Source organism: Polypterus senegalus, chromosome 15 (assembly GCF_016835505.1).
Source record: "Polypterus senegalus isolate Bchr_013 chromosome 15, ASM1683550v1, whole genome shotgun sequence".
NCBI lineage: Eukaryota > Metazoa > Chordata > Cladistia > Polypteriformes > Polypteridae > Polypterus > Polypterus senegalus.
The window spans coordinates 48,945,050-48,971,288 of record NC_053168.1 but is presented as its reverse complement, the minus strand read 5'-3'; the positions used below and the strand labels follow the sequence as shown (position 1 = coordinate 48,971,288).

Genomic DNA, 26,239 nt, shown 5'->3' with positions numbered 1-26,239 from the left:
AAGTCACATTTATTGTTATTATTTAAGACACTTTGGACAAATAATTGCAAAGAAATTGGGGTTTTCCCGACCTTTTTACATAGTGTGATGGAAGCTTAAAGTGTACATAACAGTAGTTTTTTCAGCGTTAAAAGATGTGTTTATAGAAACTTCTTTTTTTTGTTATTAATCAGATAAACATTTTACATATCCTGTTTGTGTCCTTTCGGATTGTAAAGGAATTTTTTAAGGTGAGTTGCAGTCATTTTGTATTACAGCAGCATCAGGATTATGATAACCTTAAATGGACATCCAACTTAAAACAAGATATTTCTTGATTGGAGTTAAAGGGGCATTAGGGTAAAGAAGACCATTTAATAAAAACATCATGTAATCTGTGACAATATTGTCATGTCTTTATTATTCTAGATCTTATTTGTGATGTCTTGTAACCTGTTTCCAAGGATATACCATCTGGTGTATTAGTATGTCAATGAATGTAAACTTAGTATCAATAAAAAACTTTGATTACAATTCTAGTAGTAATCTTTTTTTTTCTGTAAGTCAATGCTACAGCCTCAAGCTCAGTGCTTTGGCTGGAAAACATTTGCAAGCTACCAGGACAGCATTAATTTTTAATACTGAAATGGGATCAATGCATGATAACTGATAGGTAACAGAGCTCTTAGGGTAGTTACTTATAGCACAGCAACACGGAAAATAAGAAAATTAAACCAGGAATGTTGGTAAGTCATAACATTACAGTGAGCTCGCCTATACATTATGTGAAATATTAAGATTCATGTTGTCATTTTTCTGCTTCTTAATGCGGTGAAAAATGCATCTATTTTCCTAATTATTAAATTTAAAAAAAATATATATATAAATTTAAATTATTTTTGAGCATTTTAATCTCGCACAGAAACAAATTTTTATTCTCTCTCTAAAGGGCAAGCAATTTGCTGAAAGGTATATACAGTGCTGCCCTTGCAAATACTAATTAAACAAATGCTGCATAGCCTTCCTACACAGTATCTAGTGTTTTGTAAGGTAACTTGGTTCTTAAAAAAAGTGACTAATGACCTTAAACCTTCAAGCTCTAAGAGAGTTCAAAAAGCAAGTAAGAGGCTAAAATAACCATCTGCTAAAACCCATTTACAGCCTTTTTTGGCTTCAATAGGCCTTTTTTGACAGATTTTTAAAGTTTCTGTCTAGCATCCCAAAATCCTCCACCAGCTAATTGACTGCTATATTCCACTTAGTAACTGTATTTTGATTCCAGAAAAAACAATGAATATACAGTATAAAGCTTAAGAACTATAGTTATCTCTGGCCATGTCTCCATGTCTGGTACCAGCTGGCATCAAATGAACATGAAAACAGCTACCTGATCTGTAAGCTATTAGATCATTAGAAAGTGCAGCAATTGGATATACAGCCGAGTGGCTAAAAGAGCATTAATAGGACTCCCCAAATCTGAATCTTGTATTCATTTCTCTTTGCTAGCAAGTGTTTTACTGCCAAAACAATGTGTGAAGCCTGATTTTTTCCTACTATCAAACACACATGAAGATAAGCTCCCAGATCAAGGACACATGTGAGCTAATGCAATGTCAGGTAAGCTGGGAAAGTTAGTTCAGCAATTTCCCAGGTGAATAACTAGTAGAATTACCAGAAATCTCCCTGAGTTTACATGTATGTGAACAAAGTTAGAAAATTTCTGAACAGGCATGAAAAAATATTACTAATGTTAAAATCAAGCGGTGCTTTCATTGATATGAGTGAGTCAATCATAGGAAACCCGCATGATGACATAAAACAATCTCTGCTTATTTGGCAACTTGTAAATTAGTATTGGAAAAGGTACATTTTAAATACTGAGATGCACATTGTATATTTTGACAATACTCAAAGTTATCATGATATTATTTAGCATATCTACAACCTTTACTGACATATGAATGTTTTTCAGATTTTAAAGCACCACAACTGTAAATCATCTTTTAGCATATAATGCTGTTTTTCCACCAACATCAGTAACTATAAATCATGCTGATAGGTTGGTTCTGGGTAATTTTTGCATTACCAAGAACAATTAAAAGCTGACAAAAATTTCAATATTTGCTTATATAGAGCATAATTAGAAAATGTTATCCGAGTAATACTTCTTTTTGATTTTAATGTTGTGTTCACATGCATTTCCGAACAGCATTTTAGGAGATACTTGAGATTGCTATGGATTTACTGTTTAACTTTGCACAAAAAAAAACTTAGCTATTCTTTCATTTCTGAATTAAAATAAAAATCAAAAGAAGGACAGTAAATGTATACCATACAGTCATCACTCATTATGTGATTTGAATCCATTCCTGAAAACAGGTCAGAAAATGAAAAATCTGATATTGAAAAGCTGTTTTCTATTATTTTAAATTAGGGAAATGAGTTAAGCCCATGAGAAAACTCCTAACCATTTTCTCTCAAATGTCACTGAAACAAACCCAATACCTATATAGCTATCAAGCATTGATTTCTCTGTAATATAAAGCAGTTCATTCATCGATTATCTAATTAAGAAACTGATAATGAAATCAATAATGACAAGTTTCTGCAAATCAGTCTTCATTTAAGATGTGAGAGAGACACTGGGTTGCCAATGCTCTCATAAAGAAGGAAAACTCGCGTGGTGGACTTCTACCTATCTTAGAGCCAACTTTAATGATTAAGAAGCTATTTAAATAATAAATACAGCCTCTACACAAGTACCACAAGACAGCAAAACATCTGGAGAGTCACATGCTTACTTATTCTTGTATGTATTAACTTTACTACTTTATTACTTTAAAGAATGGACTTAGTTGTAAGCTCTTGAGATATGGAAATTAAAAAGGTCATGCAAGGACAACTCTACGGACTGAACGCAGATGTTGGCATGTTATTACCAGACTTCACTACTGAGTTGCAAATATTTATAATTTGAGACAATGGAAGGATTTGGAAGTTATCAGGAATAGATTTACTTGGTTGACCATGAAAGGAACATCTTGAACAAATTTCTCTTGGTAAGTCTTGCTTTGTGTTGCAATAATCAATAATTCTCATGAATTTACAATCTGCTCATGCATCATTTGTTCAAAACGTGAAACTAATTAAAGACAATTTAAGACAGAGATGATGTTTGTTGCAGCTTTAATAGAGATAATTTCATATTCCAGCCTTCTTATCTCTCTATTATGAAAAAAAAAATCCCGGGAGAGAAAAACTAGGGAGACGAGACGTGATATTCACATGAAGATCAGGGAAGACACTTAAAAGACCCACGAGACGAAAGAGATTGGCCATGGAGCATCTCGCGGGGACCTTAAACATGAAACTTTGTGCCAAGAGATTGACCCAGGACCATCTCGCGGGATGTAGAACATGAGATTCTTGCAAAACATGCCCTACTTACAACCACTGTCAAATAAGACCACAAGCAGCAAAACACTCAGTTGTGTAAAGGCTTTGAACACACACAGATCCAGGGCTCTCAGCGCATATAAAGCGTATAAGGACAATACGTTATAGGTGAAATGTCGACGACGAAGCAAAGAAGAAAGAGCAGCATGAAGAAAAAAAGAGACTCAAAAGTGTAGGAGAGAAAAAAATGCAAAAAAGAAAAAGAATAATCTAGGTGCAAATTCAGAAAATAAGGTAATCAGCACGGAACAAATAGAATTGGGAAAAAAAAACAGGTCCAATCGGGCTCAGAATTAAAAGAGAAAGCGTAAAACACAAAGTAGAACTTCACAAAGACATTCAAAAACGTTGGCGTTATACACATGCAGAGCAGATTAGAGATTATGAAAGCAGTGGAATTCGAACGGCTCACAAAAAAAATTGGCACGATACAAATGCGGAGAAAGTTAAAGAATATGAAAGCAGAAAATTAGAAAATATAAAAAAAAAAAAAGAAAGTAATGATTGCAGTAGCTCAAACAAAAAGAAATTATTACTCAAAAAAAGGGAAAATAATCACCACAGACCAGGTGTCATTGAAAAATAAAGCAGGACAAAGCGAGGTCAGAAATAGAAGACAAAGAGTAGAAAACAAAGTAAAACGTCAAAGAGATTAAAAAACAATGGGGCCAAACACATGCAGAGCAGGTTATAGATAATGAAAATAGTGGAATTCAAAAGACTCAAAAAACGTAGGTACGAAACACATGCAGAGCAAGATACAGAATATGAAAGCAGAAAAAAAAAAAAAATGAAAGTGTCAAAACAAAGAAAGTAAACATTGCATTAGCACAAACAAAGAGGAATTATTACTTGGAGAAATAACAAAAAGGCGAATAGAGATCGAATATATGGGCATAGGTGATGTCAGAATTATGTAAATTTTGTAAGGCTTTTAAGTCAGAGGATTCCAAAAACGTGGTTTACCTCACATACATTTACTGGTTACTTTGCAAAAAAAATTATTAACTGCTGATGATGTAGATCAGCGCTTCCCGATTGGGGGGTGCGAGTAACTGTTGCTGGTGGTGCCAGAATCCATCGAGGAAGAAAAATGAAAAACATTATTTGTACAAAATCTTATTTATCTATCCATTCCTAAATAATTAAATGGGCAGGCTATTTCGCATCAGTGCAACATGCTGCACTGTTAAAACGGATGAATTCCGCTCACTTTGTGCTGCGTGGGTATTATGAACTATCGTTTCTGATCAAGTTCTATTTACATTTTAAATATAATTTTTATTTAGTCGACAGAAATATCTTTGGTAGGAATGTAAGTTGAATTTAGTCTTTAAATTTCTATGGTGAAGAAAAATTTATGCAATGATGACTAAATTTAGCTTACATTCCTACCAAAGAGATTTCTGTCGACTAAACAGAACCTACTCATATCCAAATAGAACTTGAAGATATATTTTTTCAAATCTGTCCGCACATTTTAGATCGACTTGACACGCACTACATCGAGCCCGTGTGCTATTGTTCTCTCGCCTGCCTGCCTCAAAAAGTCACCCTCGCTTTGCTCTTACTTTGTTACCATTCATTTAATCATGGCTAGTCGTGAAAAAATTAGAAAATAGAAGAAGGATTACACCGAGTCTAGCTTTACCAAAACAATTATTGATGGAGTAGACAGACCACAGCACGTACTTTGCAGTGCAATATTTTCCAATTCCAACTTGAAGCCATCAAAGCTCCGTGAACATTTCCAAGTTAAACATGGTGGAAACACGAGAGAAGGGAATGATCTTAATTCCTTGAAGGCTAAAAGGGCACACTACGACATTAAAGGAACGCTTCCGAATTTAGGGTTCGCTCCTGTGGATAAGACCCTGCTTCTGGCATTATTCAAAGTTGCATACGAAGTGGCAAAAATGAAAAAGCCGCACACTGTTGCAGAGACTCTTATCAAACCATGTGTTTTACATATAGTGAAGACTATCCTGGGTGCGGAGGCCGCACGGAAAGTTCAACAGATTCCTCTGTCAAACAATGTTATCCGAAGTAGGATTGATGACATCGGTGCTGACATCATTTGATGACATCAAAGCTTCCCCCCGTCAAGATCTCAATTCAGTTAGATGAATCAACAGACGTCGATAATTGTAGCCAACTCATCGTTTTCGTTCGTTATGTAAAGGGGAATGCCATCGAGGAAGAATTCCTGTTTTGAAAATCACTCAAAACAACAATAAGAGTTGTTTTTAATACGGTGAAAAGCTTTTTCAATACTAATGAGATTCTGTTGCAAATTATCGGATCTATTTGTACTGACGGTGCTCCTGTTATGTTAGGAAACCGATCTGGCTTTGTTACTCTTATAAGAAATGAAGTATCAGAGGTGACGGTTACTCATTGTATCCTTCATCGCCAAACTCGTGTCGAAGACCTTGCCGCTTACTTTGAAAAACGTAATAGATTCGTGTGTTAAAATTATAAATTTTATTCATGGAAGAGCTCTGAATCACAGGTTGTTCAAAGCGTTTTGTAGTGAACTTAATTATGATGTTTCTATTCTTCTATTTCATACGGAGGTCAGATGGCTTTCTAGAGGTCGAGTTTTGACAAGGGTTTTTCAGCTCAGAAAGGAAATCGAACAGTTTCTACAAGAACAGAAATGTGACCTTCTGCATTCTTTCGAATTTCCTTATTTTACTCCATTGTTGGCATACCTGGCAGATATTTTCCAACATCTCAATGATCTGAATCGTTCGATTCAGGGAAAAGAAATGAATATTGTGACCGCCTGCGACAAGATGCGTGCTTTCAGGAATAAGTTGTTGATGTGGAGTTTACGTATCCAAAATAAGAATTTCGCTAATTTTCCTTCGCTGGATGAAGTCATTGTGGAGTGCAGCAGCTTAAATTTTAAAGACCGTGTCAAAGAAGAAATCAGTCAGCACCTGGAAAGTCTGAAAGAGTCATTTGACGGTTATTTCTGCCTGGGAGATCTGGAAGAATCAGAAACCTGGATTGTCAACCCCTTTGCTTTCAAATTAGAAAAGATGAGAGATGAGGATGAAGACAAAGAACATTAAATTGAGATGCAAGCATGCCAAGCAATGAAGCTGCTTTACGAGTCCAGTTCACTTGAAACCTTTTGGTGCAGTGTTCAAACTGGGTATTCAATTTTTGCAAAAAGAGCACTGATAGTCCTTGTCCCATTTGCCACCACTTGGCTATGTGAATCGGGAATTTCATTTCTACTGTACATTAAAAATAAATATCATAACGCACTGAACCCCGAAAATGACCTACGCATTTCATTAACACATAAAGAACCACGTTTCGAAGAGATAATTACAAAGAAGAGGCAGGAGAAAAGTCAAAGAACCTAAACAACATAAAATTCTCAAACTACAGTATTTATTCCTTCTATAAATTTCTTTACAAAGAACATCGTTTCATACTTGTATTTTGTGTGGTTGAGGTGTGGAATGCTGCTCTTTCCACCCTCTTGTTAGCTGTGAATAAAGTATCCATTATTCATAAAGCTTCAATTGGTGATCTGTTTTTTTGCATTAACCTCATATTTTTTTCATACTACTTCTCAAACTAAAGGGGTGCAAAATTGGCCTTGTCCGCCATAGGGGGTGCGAGGGTAAAAACTAATTAGGAAGAACTGATGTAGATCGTTTTGTCTGTGCTGAAATTCCAAACAGAGAAACCTATCCTGAATTATGGTACATAGTCATTAAACACGTCTCACCGACCTCATTTAAAAGATTCAGCATGTTCAGACATGAAAGATTCAAAATATTGTTTTTACCAAAGTTCTGAAATAAAAGTGAAACTAATGAAATAGCAACAATTCAAAGAAAAAAAAAATCTTAAAAGTGTGTATCCGGAAAACCAAACATGGGGTTGGCGAGCGAAGCGAACAGGGGGCGGAGCCCCCTAGTTTGTTTAATGAAAATGATATAAATAAAAAAAGTCTTGCTTGCATGTGCTAATCAACAATCTGAACTCCAAAAGTCAACTGAGCAAGCAATTAAAATAGTCCTTTTTGAAAAAATTCCTACAGCAAATAGACCTATTCTCTCTATGTCCATGGAAAAAATAAAACAAAAAAGTTAAAGGCATAAATTAAAAACAAAAATACAGTACAGTATCCCCACACTTGTAAACAATTAGATACACAAAGATTAATAGCCTGAATCTTCAACAAGCTTTACCAAAGTTCAGATCTTTGTTTCAGGTTTTGTTTAGGTTGGGGAGTGGAGGGTCTCGGGCATTTCTACAAAATGTCATCACTGGGGGGACAAGTCAAAAACAGTAGTTATCAAAACAATTTGTATTTGCATTTGAAATAGATTTGGTAAATGACAATCTTGTAATTTGAGTAACAATAAAAAAAAAAAACAAGTGATAATAAGGATGTGCATGCATAATTAGCACATTTGTTATGAAGAACCCAATACAGCACACATACTTTAAAACTCCATTTGGTCCTGTATATACTTCTATGACATGTGGACTCGATGGTAACATGGTGATTATCCTATCTGCTTTGTCAGCAACCTCAGCAGGAGAATCCAAAACCTATAGAAACAAAATTACATATTAGAAAAATAGATTTAAGCCTAGAACTATAAAAAAATTGCAATAATTTAAAAAAAGGGAATAATATTTCTACAGTGTTTCAAAACGTAGACTTGCAGTATGCCACTATACCTTGTCTCATTCAATTTTTTGTTCTTTTAAACAAACTCTGTGATCAGCAAGTACAGTGTAGTATTATATTCTTGAATACCCTACTCCCCTACTAATTAAAATACTATATTCTCCTAAATACTCTGAAAACACCTAGAGCACATGTACCTATCACCTCAAACTACAGTGGTGTGAAAAACTATTTGCCCCCTTCCTGATTTCTTATTCTTTTGCATGTTTGTCACACAAAATGTTTCTGATCATCAAACACATTTAACCATTAGTCAAATATGACACAAGTAAACACAAAATGCAGTTGTTAAAATGATGGTGGTTATTATTTAGGGAGAAAAAAAAATCCAAACCTACATGGCCCTGTGTGAAAAAGTAATTGCCCCTTGAACCTAATAACTGGTTGGGCCACCCTTAGCAGCAATAACTGCAATCAAGCGTTTGCGATAACTTGCAATGAGTCTCTTACAGCGCTCTGGAGGAATTTTGGCCCACTCATCTTTGCAGAATTGTTGTAATTCAGCTTTATTTGAGGGTTTTCTAGCATGAACCGCCTTTTTAAGGTCATGCCATAGCATCTCAATTGGATTCAGGTCAGGACTTTGAAGACTTTGGAGTGGCCTAGTCATTTTGTTTTTCTTTAGCCATTCAGAGGTGGATTTGCTGGTGTGTTTTGGGTCATTGTCCTGTTGCAGCACCCAAGATCGCTTCAGCTTGAGTTGACGAACAGATGGCCGGACATTCTCCTTCAGAATTTTTTGGTAGACAGTAGAATTCATGGTTCCATCTATTACAGCAAGCCTTCCAGGTCCTGAAGCAGCAAAACAACCCCAGACCATCACACTACCACCACCATATTTTACTGTTGGTATGATGTTCTTTTTCTGAAATGCTGTGTTCCTTTTACGCCAGATGTAACAAGACATTTGCCTTCCAAAAAGTTCAACTTTTGTCTCATCAGTCCACAAGGTATTTTCCCCAAAAGTCTTGGCAATCATTGAGATGTTTCTTAGCAAAATTGAGATGAGCCCTAATGTTCTTTTGCTTAACAGTGGTTTGCGTCTTGGAAATCTGCCATGCAGGCCGTTTTTGCCCAGTCTCTTTCTTATGGTGGAGTCGTGAACACGGACCTTAATTGAGGCAAGTGAGGCCTGCAGTTCTTTAGACGTTGTCCTGGGGTCTTTTGTGACCTCTCGGATGAGTCGTCTCTGCGCTCTTGGGGTAATTTTGGTCGGCTGGCCACTCCTGGGAAGGTTCACCACTGTTCCATGTTTTTGCCATTTGTGGATAATGGCTCTCACTGTGGATCGCTGGAGTTCCAAAGCTTTAGAAATGGCTTTATAACCTTTACCAGACTGATAGATCTCAATTACCTCTGTTCTCATTTGTTCCTGAATTTCTTTGGATCTTGGCATGATGTCTAGCTTTTGAGGTGCTTTTGGTCTACTTCTCTGTGTCAGGCAGCTCCTATTTAAGTGATTTCTTGATTGAAACAGGTGTGGCAGTAATCAGGCCTGGGGGTGGCTACGGAAATTGAACTCAGGTGTGATACACCACAGTTAGGTTATTTTTAACAAGGGGGCAATTACTTTTTCACACAGGGCCATGTAGGTTTGGATTTTTTTCTCCCTGAATAATAAAAACCATATTTAAAAACTGCATTTTGTGTTTACTTGTGTTATATTTGACTAATGGTTAAATGTGTTTGATGATCAGAAACATTTTGTGTGACAAACATGCAAAAGAATAAGAAATCAGGAAGGGGGCAAATAGTTTTTCACACCACTGTATATTACATCATAAAGCATCACACAGCAAACATTGTACAGAACTGCCTGCTTTAGAATAAATTACAGTACTATGAAATGTATTTTGATTCAATAAACATCTTAGACATCTACAGTCTAAGTAAACTCTGTGTTCCCTGTTTTTTACTGTTCAAGTTTCAGTAGATATAACAGCCTGCATTTACTGCATCTACACCAGAGTGTGCAGATTCTTAAACAGCCAAAGCTGATTTTTCCATGTGAATTTATTGAAGATATGCTCAGGAAATACCCAACATCAGTAAAGACAGAAGAGCCTGAATCAATACTAGACACCAAAAAATGGTCCATCCCACAGATCTTTTTAAAATAACCTTAACACACTACCTTGTTATATACTGTACATACTTAATTTAGATCCTGCCAGCACCAATGATGGACACAAATTTATGCTAAGAATTTATCAACGTCCTCTACTACATTAAAAAAAAAATACAAAATTACAAGAATTTTTCACTCTATGAAAGCCTCAATCCACAAAGCCACAAAATACAAATAGCTACAAAAGTCTTAGATTCTAATTTTGATTTAAAGGAGGATAATACTGACGTGTCCTGGGTATGACGTTAAACTGCATCCGGCACTGCAAGCGGTCCTCCAACTTGCAGGGAAATCATGGGGGTTGGTGGCAGGATTGCCACCCCAGCCACCATAAAAAAGCTTCACAAAGCTCCGAGACTACAGAAAAAAAGACTCCTTTTTTGCTCTCCACGGGAATAGCTCTGCTGCAAGGCTGCTCGCATCATGAAGGGGATGGGGGAAAGCCCTCGGGAGCCCCATCCCAAAAGAGTCGAAAGCACTGGAGAGCCAATAGGGTCAGGTCTGTTGGGGATCAGAACTGGTGTGGTACGGCGGCGTCGCCTGCTGCACGGCAGCATTCACGTCCCTATTTGAGGCGGCCCATATGGGTTGGCGCGTGGAATGTCTCGTCTCTCTGGCAAGATGATCATCTTCCTCTGATGTTGGAGGAGCTGCGTAAACTCCACATTTCAGTGGCGGCACTCTGAGTTGTGCAGACCAGGGACTGGCCAGATCTCTGTAGGTGAATACACCTTTAATTGGTCTGGTCGGTCTGATGGCTGTCATACTCGGGGAGTAGCTGTTGCTGTAGCGGATTGGATTCTTCCGATGGTGTCCAATGTCACTTCTTTCATTGAGCGTATTAAGAGACTCAGATTACGGCACTCTCTGGGTGCCTTATCTGTTGTCTCAGAGTATTTTCCTACTACAGAGACTGATATCTCGGCGAGGGGGAAATTTTATTTGCAGCTTCAATCGGTGGTTGATAGGTGCCCGCAAGGTGACATTCCTCTGTTCATGGATGACTTCAATGCAACCACTGGCACTAACAGGGATGGCTATGAGGATTGTCTCAGTCCCCATGGGTCTGGTGAATTGCTGGATCCTGGTTCCAGCGCCCTGAACAGCATCGTTGGACATGGAACTCCAATACTGGTGTTGCGGTGAAGGAGATCGATCACATCCTTGTGGGCAGATGCTGGAGGCTCTTGCAAAACTGCAGGGTCTACAGAAGTGCCCAGTTTATGAATTCTGACCACAGACTTGTTGTTGCTACTCTTAGGATCCAGCCTAGGTCCAATTACCACCTATTAGAAAAATTAGCCTGGACTTTGCCAGACTCCAAGACCAGGTGGTTTCTAATGAGTTTACATGCAGTTTGTGTGAGGAACTTTCAGATTTGGATACGACCGCCGATCCCAATGTGATGTGGGAGACCTTCCGTGACAAGACCCTGAAGGTTGCTGTGGGTTGTGTTGGTGTTACCACTGTTCCCAGAAGGAGGTGTTTCATCTCGCAAGGCATCCTGGATATCATCGAGAGGAGTCACAACGCACGGCTCAATGGTAACTCTGGTCTATACTGGGAACTGAGAAGGACGGCTGCGAGATAAAGAGGCGTTTGTTAGAGAAACCTGTGAGCAAGCAACGCACCATCAGTGGTCCAGTGACCCACATCCTGCTTACAGAGGAGTTGAAGCATTACGCATCTGGATCTGTTCCTTGGAGAGTCGAGCTGATGGAACGGTCCTTACGGATGACACTGCAGTTGTGACCAGCTGGGCTGGCTACTTTGAGCAGTTGTTCAAAGCCGATCCTCCGGCTAGGATGTTGGATATCTCTGGGTCCACGGTTCTTGAGGCTGATCCTCCAATTAGCTGTGAACCACACAATCTCACTGAGATTGCACAGGTGGTGAACCAGCTGAGGGGGGAGGGGAAGGCTTCAGGGATCTGTGGTATCTGGGGTCAACTTCTCCAGGCTGGTGGTAAGGCTGTCATCCTGGCATTGCAAGCAATCTTTACTTCCATTTGGGAGACTGGCATCATCCCAACTGACTGGAAAATGGGACTTGTCGTCCCTATCTTTAAAGGGAAGGGTGATCGCCTGGGCAGCAACTACAGGGGGATAACACTGATCTCGATCCCGGGTCCTTGCTAGAGTCATCCTCAATAGGATCCATGATCACTTTCTCCCCTACCAGAGACCGGAACAGTCTGGTTTTATGCCCACTCCTAACTCTCCATGCTTTTATGTCTACCATCGACCGCATCCTGGCACTGAGGGTTCTCATGGAGCACAAATGCAAATATCGGCAGAGTTACTTTGCCGCCTTTGTCAATTTTCACAAAGCATTCAACTCAGTTGATCAAACTGCCCTGTGGAACATCCAGAGGGTTCACAGGATCCCCTCGAGGTTGCTGGATATCATGGCTGGCCTGTACACTGGTACTGTGAGTGCTGTGCAGAGTGGAGGTGGGACTTCTGCATTTTTCTCAGTTGATTCTGGGGTTCATCAGGTGTGTGTTCTTGGTCCTATTCTGTTCAGTGCTTATATGGACTGGGTGTTGGACCCCATGATCTTGCCCAGATGTGGGACATCTGTTGGTGAAGAAAGAGTCACAGAACTTGACTTTGCTGACGATGCTGTGATCTTCACGGAGTCAGTGGAGGCTCTGATCGGGACGCTCGAGAGACTGAGTGAGGAGCCTAAGTGTCTGGGCTTGCGAGTGTCCTGGATAAAAACCGATCCAGGCCATTAATGACCTCTTGGGCACAGCTATCAGCAGTGCATCTGTCTGCAGAGAGTGTGTTGACCTTGTTGAGAGGTTTACTAACCTTGGCAGTGACACTCATGTCTCTGGTGATTCTTCCTGTGAGGTCAGTAGACGGATTGGGAGAGCGGGGTCGGTGTGGGTGATTGTCATGAGTTGCTGGAAAGGGGTGTGTGGTGTTCCTGATATCTATGCAAAAGGACAAAGGTCCAAGTGTTTAGAGGCCTGGTGCTTCCTGTCTTGCTATATGGTTACGAGACATGGACGCTATCTTGTGATCTGAGACGAAGACTGGACTCCTTTGGTACTGTGTCTCTCCGGAAAATCCTTGGGTACCACTGGTTTGACTTTGTGTCAAATAAGCGGTGGCTCATGCAGTTCCGAATGGGACACATTACCTGCATTGTGAGGGAGCGTCAGTTACGGCACTACGGCCATGTGGCGCTTTTCCCCCTGAGGGTGATCCGACTTGTAAGATCCTCATTGTTGGGGACCCTAGTGGTTGGACCAGGCCAAGGGGTCGCCTATGTAACACCTGCCTGTGGCAGATAAAGGGTCATTTCCAGAGGGTGGGACTGGACCGCGTGGTTGCCTGGGGGGTTGCAAACCAGGATCCCGAGTTATTTCGCCATGTAGTGGGTGCGGCAATGCACTGTACCAGTGCATGCTCCCCAACTTGACTTGATACTGACGAGAGAGTAGCTAACATGTTATTGAGGATATTGTTTCTGTGGAAACCCAAACAGCCCACTGTCCAATTTAGACCTTCTTCTAAAAAAGAAGCAGCCAATAGTGGTGTGTCAGGCAAAGAGTCTGTGGACTCTTATTCCTAGGGTAAGATTACCTTTTATTAGACTACTAGCAGAATACCCGCGCTTCGCAGCGGAAAAGAAGTGTGTTAAAGAAGTTATGAAAAAGAAAAAAGTTTAAAAATAACGTAACATGATTGTTAATGTAATTGTTTTGTCATTGATATGAGTGTTGTTCTCATATCTCTCTCTATATATATATCTATATATATATCTATATATATATCTATATCTCTATATATCTATATCTCTATATATATATATCTATATATATATCTATATATATATATATATATATATATATATATATATATATATATATATATATCTATATATATCTATATATATATATATATATATATATATATATATATATATCAAAATACCCATGCTTGGCAGCGGAGAAGTAAAAAGAAAAGGAAACATTTTAATAATAACGTAACATGATTGACAATGTAATTTTTTTGTCATTGTCATGAGTGTTGCTGGCATAATTATATATATATATATATATATATATATATATATATATATATATATATATATATATATATATACATATATATATATATATATATACACATACATACATACATACATACATATACACACACACACACACATACATGTGTACATATATACACACACACACATATACTATGGTGTGCCAAACAGGCAAATAAATTGATTTTGTGAATATATAAAGTCGGCGTCAGAATAAAGAAAGTCAAAACTTGAATATAGAAAGTCAGCGTCGGTATATATAAAGTCAAAACTTGTTTCTGAATATATAAAGTCAAAAGTTGAATAAATAAAGTCATCGCTGGAATATATAAAGTATATATTCTAGCGCTTACTTTATATATTCCGAAATATTCCAACGCTGTCTTTATATACTCAGGTTTTGACTTTATATATTTGGGAATGACTTCATATATTCAAGTTTTGTCTTTATATATTCCTGCGCTGACTTTATATATTCAAGTTTTGACTTTATATAGTTAAATGTAGTCATCATTGCATAACTTTTTCTTTACCATAGAAATTTAAAGACTAAATTCAACTTCCATTCCTAACAAAGATATTTCTGGCGACTAAATAGAACCTACTTATATCCAAAAGTCATCCTCGCTTCGCTCTTACTTTTTTACCGTTCATTTAATCATGGCTAGTGGCGGAAAAATTATAAAATGGAAGGAGGATTACACTGGCTTTACCAAAACAATTATTGATGGCGAATCGATTATTCATAAAGCTTCAATTGGTGATCTGTTTTTCTGTGTTAACCTCATATTTTTTCATACTTCTTCTCAAACCAATGGGGTGCGAGGTTAAAATGAATCGGGAAGCGCTGATCAATGTAATCGGTGTACCAGGAAATCATGCATTGACAGAAGTTCCCCTTTGCTTAAAATGTAAAGTGTGATTAAATGCGTGATTTTTTAATGAAGCTTCTCAGCTGTGCTTGTGCTAAGAAAAGGAAACATTTTAAAAATAACGTAACACGATTGTCAATGTAACCTTTTGTAAGTAGTGCCTGGAGGATTCAGTGTGGAGAAACTGTAGAGACAGCGTGTGTATTAACTTGTGGATTTTTCTGTGAGTATTTGGTGGCAGCGTCACAAAGTCGATTCCGTAACACTGCGTGCGTTAGCTGCGGAGCTCAGCTCAGAGTGAAATGAGGTGAATGGGAGGGGAGATGATGACGTGACTCCCCCACCCGCCTTAACTGTCAATCCCCCACAAACACAGTTTCTCTGAATTTGCATAAGCACAGCCCTTCACCTGCAATTTTAACTTAGTTACAAAGTGGTCAAAACTCTTGTTTATATCCTGCGTCCTCTCATTAAACTTGTATCCCGCATTACCCATGGGCATGACAAACGCCAGCGGCAGCCTGTCTATGAACTTAATTTAAACTTTAGGTTTACACCTTGCTTTGTTTCCGAAGTAGCAGCACTCATGAATATGGTTGTATATGTCATTCGCTCGCTTCTTATTGTTTCGCTGCCTTCTCAATTGTATAATGTATGTTTTCAGCAGCGCTTTTTGGAGCTCTTCCTGGTTTTTGACGCACTGCGTTGACAGTCAGTTCACGTGATTACGTGGGAGGTGTGATGATGTCACACGAAACTCCACCCCCCACGGCTTTCGAGCCATTACAGTAAATGGAGAAAAATAGCTTCCAGTTATAACCATTACGCATAGAATTTCGAAATGAAACCTGCCCAACTTTTGTAAGGAAGCTGTAAGGAATGAGCCTGCCAAATTTCAGCCTTCTACCTACACGGGAACTTGGAGAATTAGTGATGAGTCAGTGAGTCAGTCAGTGAGGGCTTTGCCTTTTATTAGTATAGATAGATTAGGGAAAAAGTTTAATAGATAATGTCAGTCTGCACCAAGAGTATCATAATGCATATTATTTAAAATTGTAACCTTACTCTCAATCACAGACTCCAGAAAACAACTTCTTGTATGTATAGTTTTATGAAGTTTTCGGTATGCATGACAATTGGCAAGTCTTATTAACAAATGCTACACATGTAGACTACATATGTAATAGGCTATAAACCAGCGTTTTAAAGAAAAGGCAACATCCCTGGAAAATTCTGCTACAGTTTATTGTTGATGGCTACCTGCTGACATAAATATTTACCTGTCTTGTAAAACAGTCACCTGCTTTGAATAATCAGATTGCTTTGATTAGCATCTCATCCATACACAATGTGGTGATACAGAACTGCCTGCTTCCTTTGAAAATTAATGAGTTCTGGGAACATTGGTTTCTACTCAGGTACTTCTAGATAACTGACAACAATACCATTGGTGAGCCAAAGTAAATGTGTTTATACTGTTGTTCTGCAGAGGAAATTGGCATGCACTATTGTTAAACTGATCGTCAAGTTGAGCTATGCAGAGATTGAAGCATTTACTGTATATTTTTTGGGTAAATGAGAATAAAGTAGAACAGAGATGTATGGTCTGAGACTTGTGACTGCTGCCTGCCTCTTTTATGCTTTTTCACCATCTCTCTGTAGCTACACCCTGTAGTGTACAGTGGCTCATACCAAGCCCAGGTTCCCCTAGGCCTGAGGCCGGTAATACGTATTACAAATATTTCATGCACAATAACTATGTTACCTCTTAATAATTATCAAACTTTCCAACTAATACCTCCCTTTTTCATTTTTCCATTCAAATTAATGCATGAATTATATTTCACCCCAAGAATACCTCATAGCTTGTGGACTGCTTTTACCCATTCAGTTATAGATCATCTCCTAATGAATTGGGAACATTTTTTTCTTTTCTAAATACATTTTTATTAAATAAAATTCCAAAGGGAAATAACCATCAAATTACCAAGGTTTTGAAGTAAAAATAAAAGGAACGGAGAGACCAATAATACCAGACACCTAGCACCCAACCATGAAGCAAATCTCCCCTGTGATATATAAAAAGGAAGCCATGGCCGAAACCCTAAAGACTGAATTATGTGGTCAAGAGTATCTCCAGCCAGCTGGCTCCATACCAAATCTACGAGTTACTGCCACTTCTTGATCATGAAGTCAGATAACTCTTGGGAGCTTAAGAAGGGTTAGATTAAAGAAGGAGGAATTCCAGTAGGAAACTTTAAACACATTCAGATTCCAGTAAGAGTCTAGAAATGTCTCAGCTGAAACTGTACCCGGTGCTAATAGCCTCTAATGGAGGGAAGATCGCAAAACAAAAATGGCAAGATCAAACAGAAAAACAATCTTGGAAAGAAAGGGAATCTTAATATAAGGAACACAAAAAGTAAGGTAGCTACAAACAGCCAGTAACCAAAGATTAGTGGATATTCCCAACACATATGCAGAAACGTGCCTTGAAATTTCAGCCAGCAGACACGACAACTGGAATTCTCAACGATACCAACTAAGATCTTTACTGTGTATTTTCTGGTGCAGTCATTCATGTTGTAATTCTTCTCATCAGCTGTTAACTTCTGCTCTTAAGCATTATCTTAAAATTTGTCATCATTTCTTTAACCTGTTGGAACTTCTGTTCTCTCAGAGAGCATATACTGTATTAACAGATTTGTTTTTTGGTCATTAATGCTATCAAGCTCCTTTTATTTACCAAGTGGAAATCTCCTGATCTTATCAACCTGGTTTCTCCTTTTAAAAATGTCTTCCACTTGGAGCTCTCACCAGCACAATTTAACAAGGTCGCCAAGTGGTGGCAAATGGGACAAGGACTATCAGTGCTCTAATTGCAAGAGCTGAATACCCAGTTTGAACACTGCACCAAAAGGTTTCGAGTGAACTGGACTCGTAAAGCAGCTTCATTGCTTGGCATGCTTGCATCTCATTTAAATGTTTTTTGTCTTCATCCTCATCTCTCATCTTTTCTAATTTGAAAGCAAAGGGGTTGATGATCCAGGTTTCTGATTCTTCCAGATCTCCCGGGCAGAAATAACCGTCAAATGACACTTTCAGGCTTTCCAGGTGCTGACTGATTTCTTCTTTGACACGGTCTTTAAAATTTAAGCTGCTGCACTCCACAATGACTTCATCCAGTGAAGGAAAATTAGTGAAATTTTTATTCTGAATACGTAAACTCCACAATAACAACTTATTCCTGAAAGCATGCAGCTTGTCGCAGGCGGTCACAATATTCATTTCTTTTCCCTGAACCGAACAATACAAATCATTGAGATGTTGGAAAATATCTGCCAGGTATGCTAACAATGGAGTAAAATAAGGAAATTCGAAAGAATGCAGAAGGTCACATTTCTGTTCTCGCAGAAACTGTTCGATTTTCTTTCTGAGCTGAAAAAACCTTGTCAAAACTCGACCTCTAGAAAGCCATCCGACCTCTGTATGAAACAGGAGAATAGAAGCATCATCAAGTTCACTATAAAACGCTTTGAACAACCTGTGATTCAAAGCTTTTTCACGAATAAAATTGATAATTTTAACACAGGAATCCATTACGTTTTTCAAAGTAACCTGCAAGGTCTTCGACACATGAGCTTGGCGATGAAGGATAAAATGAGTAACCGTCACCTCTGGTACTTTATTACTTACAAGAGTAACAAAGCCAGATCGGTTTCCTAACAGAACAGGAGCACCGTCAGTACAAATAGATCCAATAATTTGCAACGGAATCTCGTTAGTATTGAAAAAGCTTTTCACTGTATTAAAAACATCATTTGCAGTTGTCGTTGTTGTCGACATTCCCCTTTACATAACTAACGAAAACAATGAGTTGGCTACAATTATAGACATCTGTTGATTCATCAAACTGAATTGAGATCTTGACAGGGGAAGCGTTGATGTCCAATACCACTTGATCAAGAATATCAGCGCCGATTTCATCAATCCTACTTCGGATAACATTGTTTGACAGAGGAATCAGTTGAACTTTCCATGCGGCCTCCGCACCCAGGATAGTCTTCACTATATGTAAAACACATGGTTTGATAAGAGTCTCTGCAACAGTGTGCGGCTTTTTCATTTTTGCCACTTCGTATGCAACTTTGAATGATGGCAGAAGCAGGGTCTTATCCACAGGAGCGAACCCTAAATTCGGAAGCGTTCCTTTAATGTCGTAGCGTGCCCTTTTAGCCTTCAAGGAATTAAGATCATTCCCTTCTCTCATGTTTCCACCATGTTTAATTTGGAAATGTTCACGGAGCTTTGATGGCTTCAAGTTGGAATTGGAAAATATTGCATTGCAAAGCACGCACTGCGGTCTGTCTACTCCATCAATAATTTTGGTAAAGCCATACTCAGTGTAATCCTCCTTCTATTTTCTAATTTTTTCGTGACTAGCCATGATTAAATGAACGGTAAAAAAGTAAGAGCGAAGCGACAGTGACTTATCGAGGCAGGCAGGCGAGAGTACAATAGCACGCGGGCTCGATGTAGTGCACGTCAAATTTATGCAATGATGACTAAATCACTGGGACCAGGACTCTGTGTGTGGGTTTGTGTTAGGGCCAGAAAAATCTGGAATACTTTACCACCAGGCTAATACACTGGATCATTTTAAAATTTTACCTTTTCATAGCTACATTTTACTTGAACTCCTAACTCTCCATGCATAGCATTATTACATTTTTCGTGAATTTGCCATCTTTACATTTCTCCGATTTCTTTTTCATTCTTTCTTTCTTTGGTGGCATTTTGTACCACCTCCATCACATGATCAAAGCACTATGCAGCCACCTCTGATACTCAAATAAAGGTGGGTGCTCCAGCTGTTTACAAGACCCACTTCATCAAATCCTCTGGGAGAAAGCCTGGAAACAATAAGGAGCGACTTAAGAACTTTAATCTTAGGCCGGTGGGAGCTGGGAGGTCTTTTGGCCTGGGAGACTTTAAATATGATACTATAAGAATTATACCTTTCTAATAATTGTATCTCTATTTTATGTAAGTATGTATTGATTTATTTTTGTTAGTTAAGAATAATATAAAAAATATCTTAATTTGTTTTTCTTTTCTTGTAGCTTTTCCTTTGGACATCCTGTAAAGCACTTCGAGCTACGTCCGGTGTATGGTGAAGTGCTACAGAAATAAATGCTGCTGTTCTTGATGCTGCAAAAAACCATGAATGGTTGCAAAAACACTTCACGTATAAAGGTAACTTCATATAACCAAAAAAGAGAAATTTGTTATGTCCAATCAACAACAATACTAACATTTATAGACAGAAAACCATAACTAAAATTTCAAAATTGATTTAATGAATCCTTTTTGGATTAATGTTGGCTGTCATGTTACCAAACCTTGTTTTCAGTTCTTTGAATCTCCAAATATGTCAGCTCATGATGGGAACGGTGAGAAATAGAAAATGAAAAATTGTAGCCTTTCTTTTAAAGCATAATTATCACTTGCTATATCAGTGTATAGACATAAAAGAGGAGCTAATACAGGTGGGACTGAGATATGGAGGACTACTGATGGAGAACATTGATCTAATTATTTCAGAATATCAACGTCCAACATGGTTATTCATGTCAATATCTGTCTGCAGACACTATTTGAAAAATATGTACTTGAAGCATGCCATTTCCTTATGGAAACACGTAGCAATTTGCTTGTAATGGCTAGCAACAACTGTACAGAGAACAGTGCATTGTCCAGCTTCTTTGGAGTCCGCAAGACAAATGTAAACTCCACTAAAATGCTGACCTACATCTGGCTGCCTCAAGGAGACTCCCGACAGAATACCCAGTTAAGGAGTGTAAATTAAAACACAAATTATGATTCAAGTGTTCAAATGCATACCACATTTAAAGTTCTACTTGTCCGTATCCTATTTAGTATAACATAACAAAATGGTCTAAATCCGACCTGAAAAGTTGCGATTCCATTTTAGCCTTTTGCTGTTCTCTAAAAAGATCAGATTCACATCAAATATAACAGAAACAAAAATCTTGAATTGAAATGCAGGGTGAATGTTGCCTAATTAAATGTTTAGACTAACTGACATTGCTGGTTGTTCATAGGTGTACAAACATAAGAACATCATAAACCTAGTGTAAATGTATGCTTTTTGCTAAAGCAAACATAAAAGTGAACTTAAACATTTCATACTTATTTTGTTGCAATAAAGGAAATGAAATGACGGAAAAATTAGCTAAACAAAATTGTTTAATTATATGTTAAAGAATAAAAATTTCAAGTGTATGTTGCAAGGTTGTTTAAAGTAAAAGAAATTAATAAACAAACATTAAAAACAGAATTATGTACTTTACTGTTTATATCAACTATTAAAATATGAACACAATATTAAAGCTAGGCTATTAATTAAAAGGTTTTTATTACCTGTGCCCCTAAATCTTGAATTTCCTTACAAGCTTCTGGAAACACATCAGAGGCAATGACTGGATAACCATTTTTCAAAAGATTCTTTGCCATTGGCCTTCCCATGTTCCCTAGCCCAATAAATCCAACTGGAGTTTTGGAGGCCATAGTCCGAGAAGACACTAAAAAAAAATACATTTTTTATTTTTTTATTTTTTTTTTTTAAATTAACATTTCTTGACATGAAAAAATTATAAGTAAAAAAGTAGGCAAGTTGCAAGTGTTAGCACAATATACAAGCACAAAATTCCTATGGAATCCTATGGCTGTGGATTATTGCCAAGTGGAGTTACCATATCTGCCTGCACTGTTTCTTATTTACTACCTATTTACTACTTCTATATCATTCTCGCCCATGTTCTACCTTACTTTATATTACTTTTTTAAATTACCAATTTCTAGAGCTATTTGATTCTTTTTTCTGAAAGACATTGAGAGGACCACAATACAAAGTAATACATCCTTCAATGTACGAAACAGACAATTTTTTTTTTTTTAAATTAAGAAGCTTTCTTAACACAAAAAATTATAAGTAAAAAAGTAGGCAAGCTGCAAGTGTTAGCACAATATACAAGTACAAAATTCCTATTTGTCATTCTCCAACACTCGAATCAATATGAAGCCATACAAGGGGGACAATAAGACTGTTCCTCAAGCAAGAAAAAAAAAAAACATTAAACAGAGAGGCACAATGGAAGACAGTGATGTCACACCCAAGCAAGACCCCTTTACTCCTTAGAAACATATGAACCTGAACATCAAACTGTACATGAACTTGCTTCACCTAAGCAGCCCTACAAAAACTTAAATGTGGTGGTGATTCACAATACCTGTCTCTTACAAAAAAGAAACAGGTCAGGTCAAGTCAGGGAGCACACACTGGTACACCCACCACAAGACAAAACAGCTTGGGATCCCGGTTCCCACCACCCAGAAATGACCATCTACCTGCTGCAGGCAGGTGTTACATGAGCATCCCCTTGGTCTGGTTGAGACACTCGGGTCCTCAACAATAAGAATCCTACGAGCCAGATCACCCTCTGGGAATCATGCCACACGACTACAGTGCCATAACTGATGCTCCTTTACAATGCAGGTAATGTGCCTCATTCAGGACTCCATGAGAAATCACTCATTCAACATAAAGTCAAACCAGTGGTACCCAAGGATTCTCTGACAAGACAAAGGAGTCTTTGTCTCAGGTCACTGGATAGCATCCAAGTCTTGCAACCATTAAGCAAGACCGTAAGCACCAGGGCTTTAAACACTTGGACCTTCATTCTTTTGCACAGATATGGAGCACCACACACCCCTTTCCAGCAACCTCATGATTCCCCCCACCCACCCTCAAGTTCTCCCAATCCGTCTAATGTCTTCATTGGAAGAGTCATCAGAGACATCAATGTCACTGCCGAGGTAAGTTTACCTCTTGACAAGTTCGACACTCTCTTCGCAGACAGACACACTGCTAATATTGCTTTTATCCAGTACATTACCTCATGATTGTACTGAGGGTGACTTTTACTTTATTAAGAAATAAACATGACTTTTTCCATCTCAAACACAAACTTTCAGCTGTACAATGCACTGAAAGCATACGACTAACAGAGAGGAAGCAAAGTGAACAGAGTTGTGTATCTGGAATTCAATTTATATAATAGAGGCAAAAAAGTCATATTCAAGCAAATGAAAATGCTATAAGTAATGTGTCATAAAATGTAGCAATGTATCATAAAAACATATTTCAATTTTTTTCACCACCTCTCCTTAACATTCCTGCAAAAATGGGGGTCTGTACAGAACAACAACAACAACATTTATTTATATAGCACATTTTCATACAAAAGTAGCCCAAAGTGCTTTACATAATGAAGAATAGAAAAATAAAAGACACAGTAAGAAAATAAAATAAGTCAACATTAATTAACATAGAATAAGAGTAAGGTCCGATGGCCAGGGAGGACAGAAAACAAAAAAAAAAAAAACTCCAAACGGCTGGAGAAAAAAATAAAATCTGCAGATTCCAGACCATTAGACTGCCCAGTCCCCTCTGGAAGTAAGCTAACTGAATTTCTACATTAATTGGTAGTGAATGTGAGATGGACAATTATAAAATGTAAATGCTTTCTTTTTAATTGTTATATGCCTTTTTGACATTGTAAAACTCTACAGAGACACACAGGAGTATGACTGTGCTACACAACAAACACTGCAGGTAGCTGGCATCACCCAATTAATGAGTGCTTGTATCTGCTGGCCCTACAATGGCAAACACTTCACTGCTTACCAACTCCATGGTTGTATGTTTTCAGGTTTATTTTTAATTGTAAGGATTTTTTTTGTGAATGAAATGTTTCTACTGATCCTTTTGTACAACTGTTTGATACCATATTTAAGACCTTCTTTGCTCTGTTGATGAGCTTGATTGAGCCTCTTGCTTTTCTTTTGATTTTCAGTGTCCCAGTGTTTTGGTTTTAAAAACATTCTTCTTAGTTTATTAATTTGTTTATTTATTATATCATCTTATTTTACAAATATATCACATAATTTCATTGTTTATATTAGCCTGATATTAACACTAGCAGCTCTTTGTTATCCAAGTCAGATATTTTAATGAATGGGTTTTTGGGTTGTTGTTTGTTTTTATCCCATTTATTTTTTGGAGCTTCTGTAAAATTTAAATTTCCCCTTGGGGACAAATAAAGTATAATCTATTTATCTATGCTTTGTTTCACCAAAAGGAAAACTTTTTTCCTTAAAATCATTTACATATGGAATGGAATGTTTCCATATGGTTAAGGATTTGGACTTCAAACCCTGAGGTTGTGGATTTAAATCCTACCATTGTGACACCATGTGAGCACAAGCAATTAACTTCACCTTTCTGTGCTCCTATTGGCAAAATGAAAGAAATGTAAACAATTGTACCTCAAATGTTGTAAGACATCTTGGTTTAAGGTGAATAAGGTGTCAGCCAAATAAGCAAATAATAATAACAGATTTAATAAGGTTGTAAAACTTTACTCCTCAGTATTCTCCACTGCATCTGGCCACAACAAAATAATTTTAATATTCTAAGTTTGGCTGAAATGGATATACAGCAATTTGTAATTGAAAAAGGATTGCATAATTCACTTGGATAAACGTCTGAATTAATTACGTGGCTTCACTTTCTTTTTTGTTTTTTTTTTGATTTTCCAAATACAAACGATTTAGTACAAAATATACTTTGTTTCATAATTCTAAATAAACTAGATTTGACACGCACACTATTGGCCACTTTACACCAGCCTTTAGTGCCCACTTCAAAGACGTTCTCGATTATTTTCAGAGCTGTGGATTATTGCGAAGTTTGGTTACCTTATCTGCCTGCACTGTTTCTTATGGGACGGCCTGTACTATTCCTCGGTAAAATTTACTTAGTTGTGGCTGCTGATAACCAAACTACAGAAATACACAAAATACCTGTTAATAATACATCTTCAGTTCCAATCATCCAGATTAACAGAATACGGAAACTAGCATCTAACAATCTATTAAAAAAAAGAAAACATTTACTACTTCTATATCATTCTCGCCCATGTTTTTCCTTACTTTATATTACTTTTATAAAGTACCAATTTCTAGAGCTATTCGATTATTTTTTCTGAAAGACATTGAGAGGACCGCAATACATCCTTCAATATACGAAACAGCCTGGCTATGTATCTGCAATCAACTCATACGAGCAGCCTGGCAGTCTGCAGCTCAATGAGCAGGTACGCTACGGACGCAAAGACAGACCGATTAATGTGGGAAATCTTCTCAAAGGCAGGTGTATTATTTGCTAATATACTTGACACTTGTAGGATTACCGCTTCCACTTTACACCTCTAAAGACTGCTTAGAACTGCTTAACATCACTTGACGTGCTTCAAATATCTGTGGACATTTGCCTCGGCTACGACTGCATAAGAATGATTTTAGGATAAGGGGTAGAGTAATTAAAAAGTAATCAATTATTTAAAATAACTGAACATTTAACTCAAATTAGCAATGAGACAAAACAGTTTTTAATTCACGAATCCCGCAATGAAATAATCAATGAAACATTTTACATTTCTCAAGCGCAACAGAAGCTAAAGCGAAATTCTGCACACTAACAAAAAAAAAATCAATACATTACCCAGTGCAGAGTGGCCATGCTTACGTAACCCCTGCAACAGGTTTTTAGTGCCCCGTAACACTGCTGCCATGCTACTTTTTGCCTTGACCTCAAGATTTTTTTTTAGTGTCGACTGAACTAACAGGAAGTAGGGGGGCGTGTTTATTGACGGAGTTGTTACCTCGCCTATTTGAAATGTCAATCTTAAGAGAGGACCAATCAAACGTAGACAAAGGTGGAACATCCTACTTGTATTATTTTCAGTACTAAGTTATGTGATATTGAAAGTAGCCGTGTGAAAATGCTTGCGATGTGCGTTTTTATTACTTTAGATTTTTTTCTTTGTTTTGTTACTTATACTGCAGTAAGAAACTAAATGGAAACAT

The 26,239-nt window shown here is 37.7% G+C and overlaps 1 protein-coding gene across 1 annotated transcript in view; it reads right to left on the bottom strand.

Moving 5' to 3' along the window:
* Positions 1 to 26,002, bottom strand: part of hibadhb (3-hydroxyisobutyrate dehydrogenase b) — a 161,984-nt gene extending 135,982 nt beyond the window's left edge. Inside the window, exons 1-3 of the mRNA XM_039737709.1 lie at positions 25,875 to 26,002; positions 21,671 to 21,831; positions 7,910 to 8,019 (exon numbers count right to left, since the gene is read on the bottom strand). Of these exons, the coding sequence (XP_039593643.1) occupies positions 7,910 to 8,019; positions 21,671 to 21,831; positions 25,875 to 25,944 (341 nt within the window). The 5' untranslated portion in view covers positions 25,945 to 26,002. The remainder of the gene's footprint in view (positions 1 to 7,909; positions 8,020 to 21,670; positions 21,832 to 25,874) is intronic.
* Positions 26,003 to 26,239: the final 237 nt, after the last annotated feature.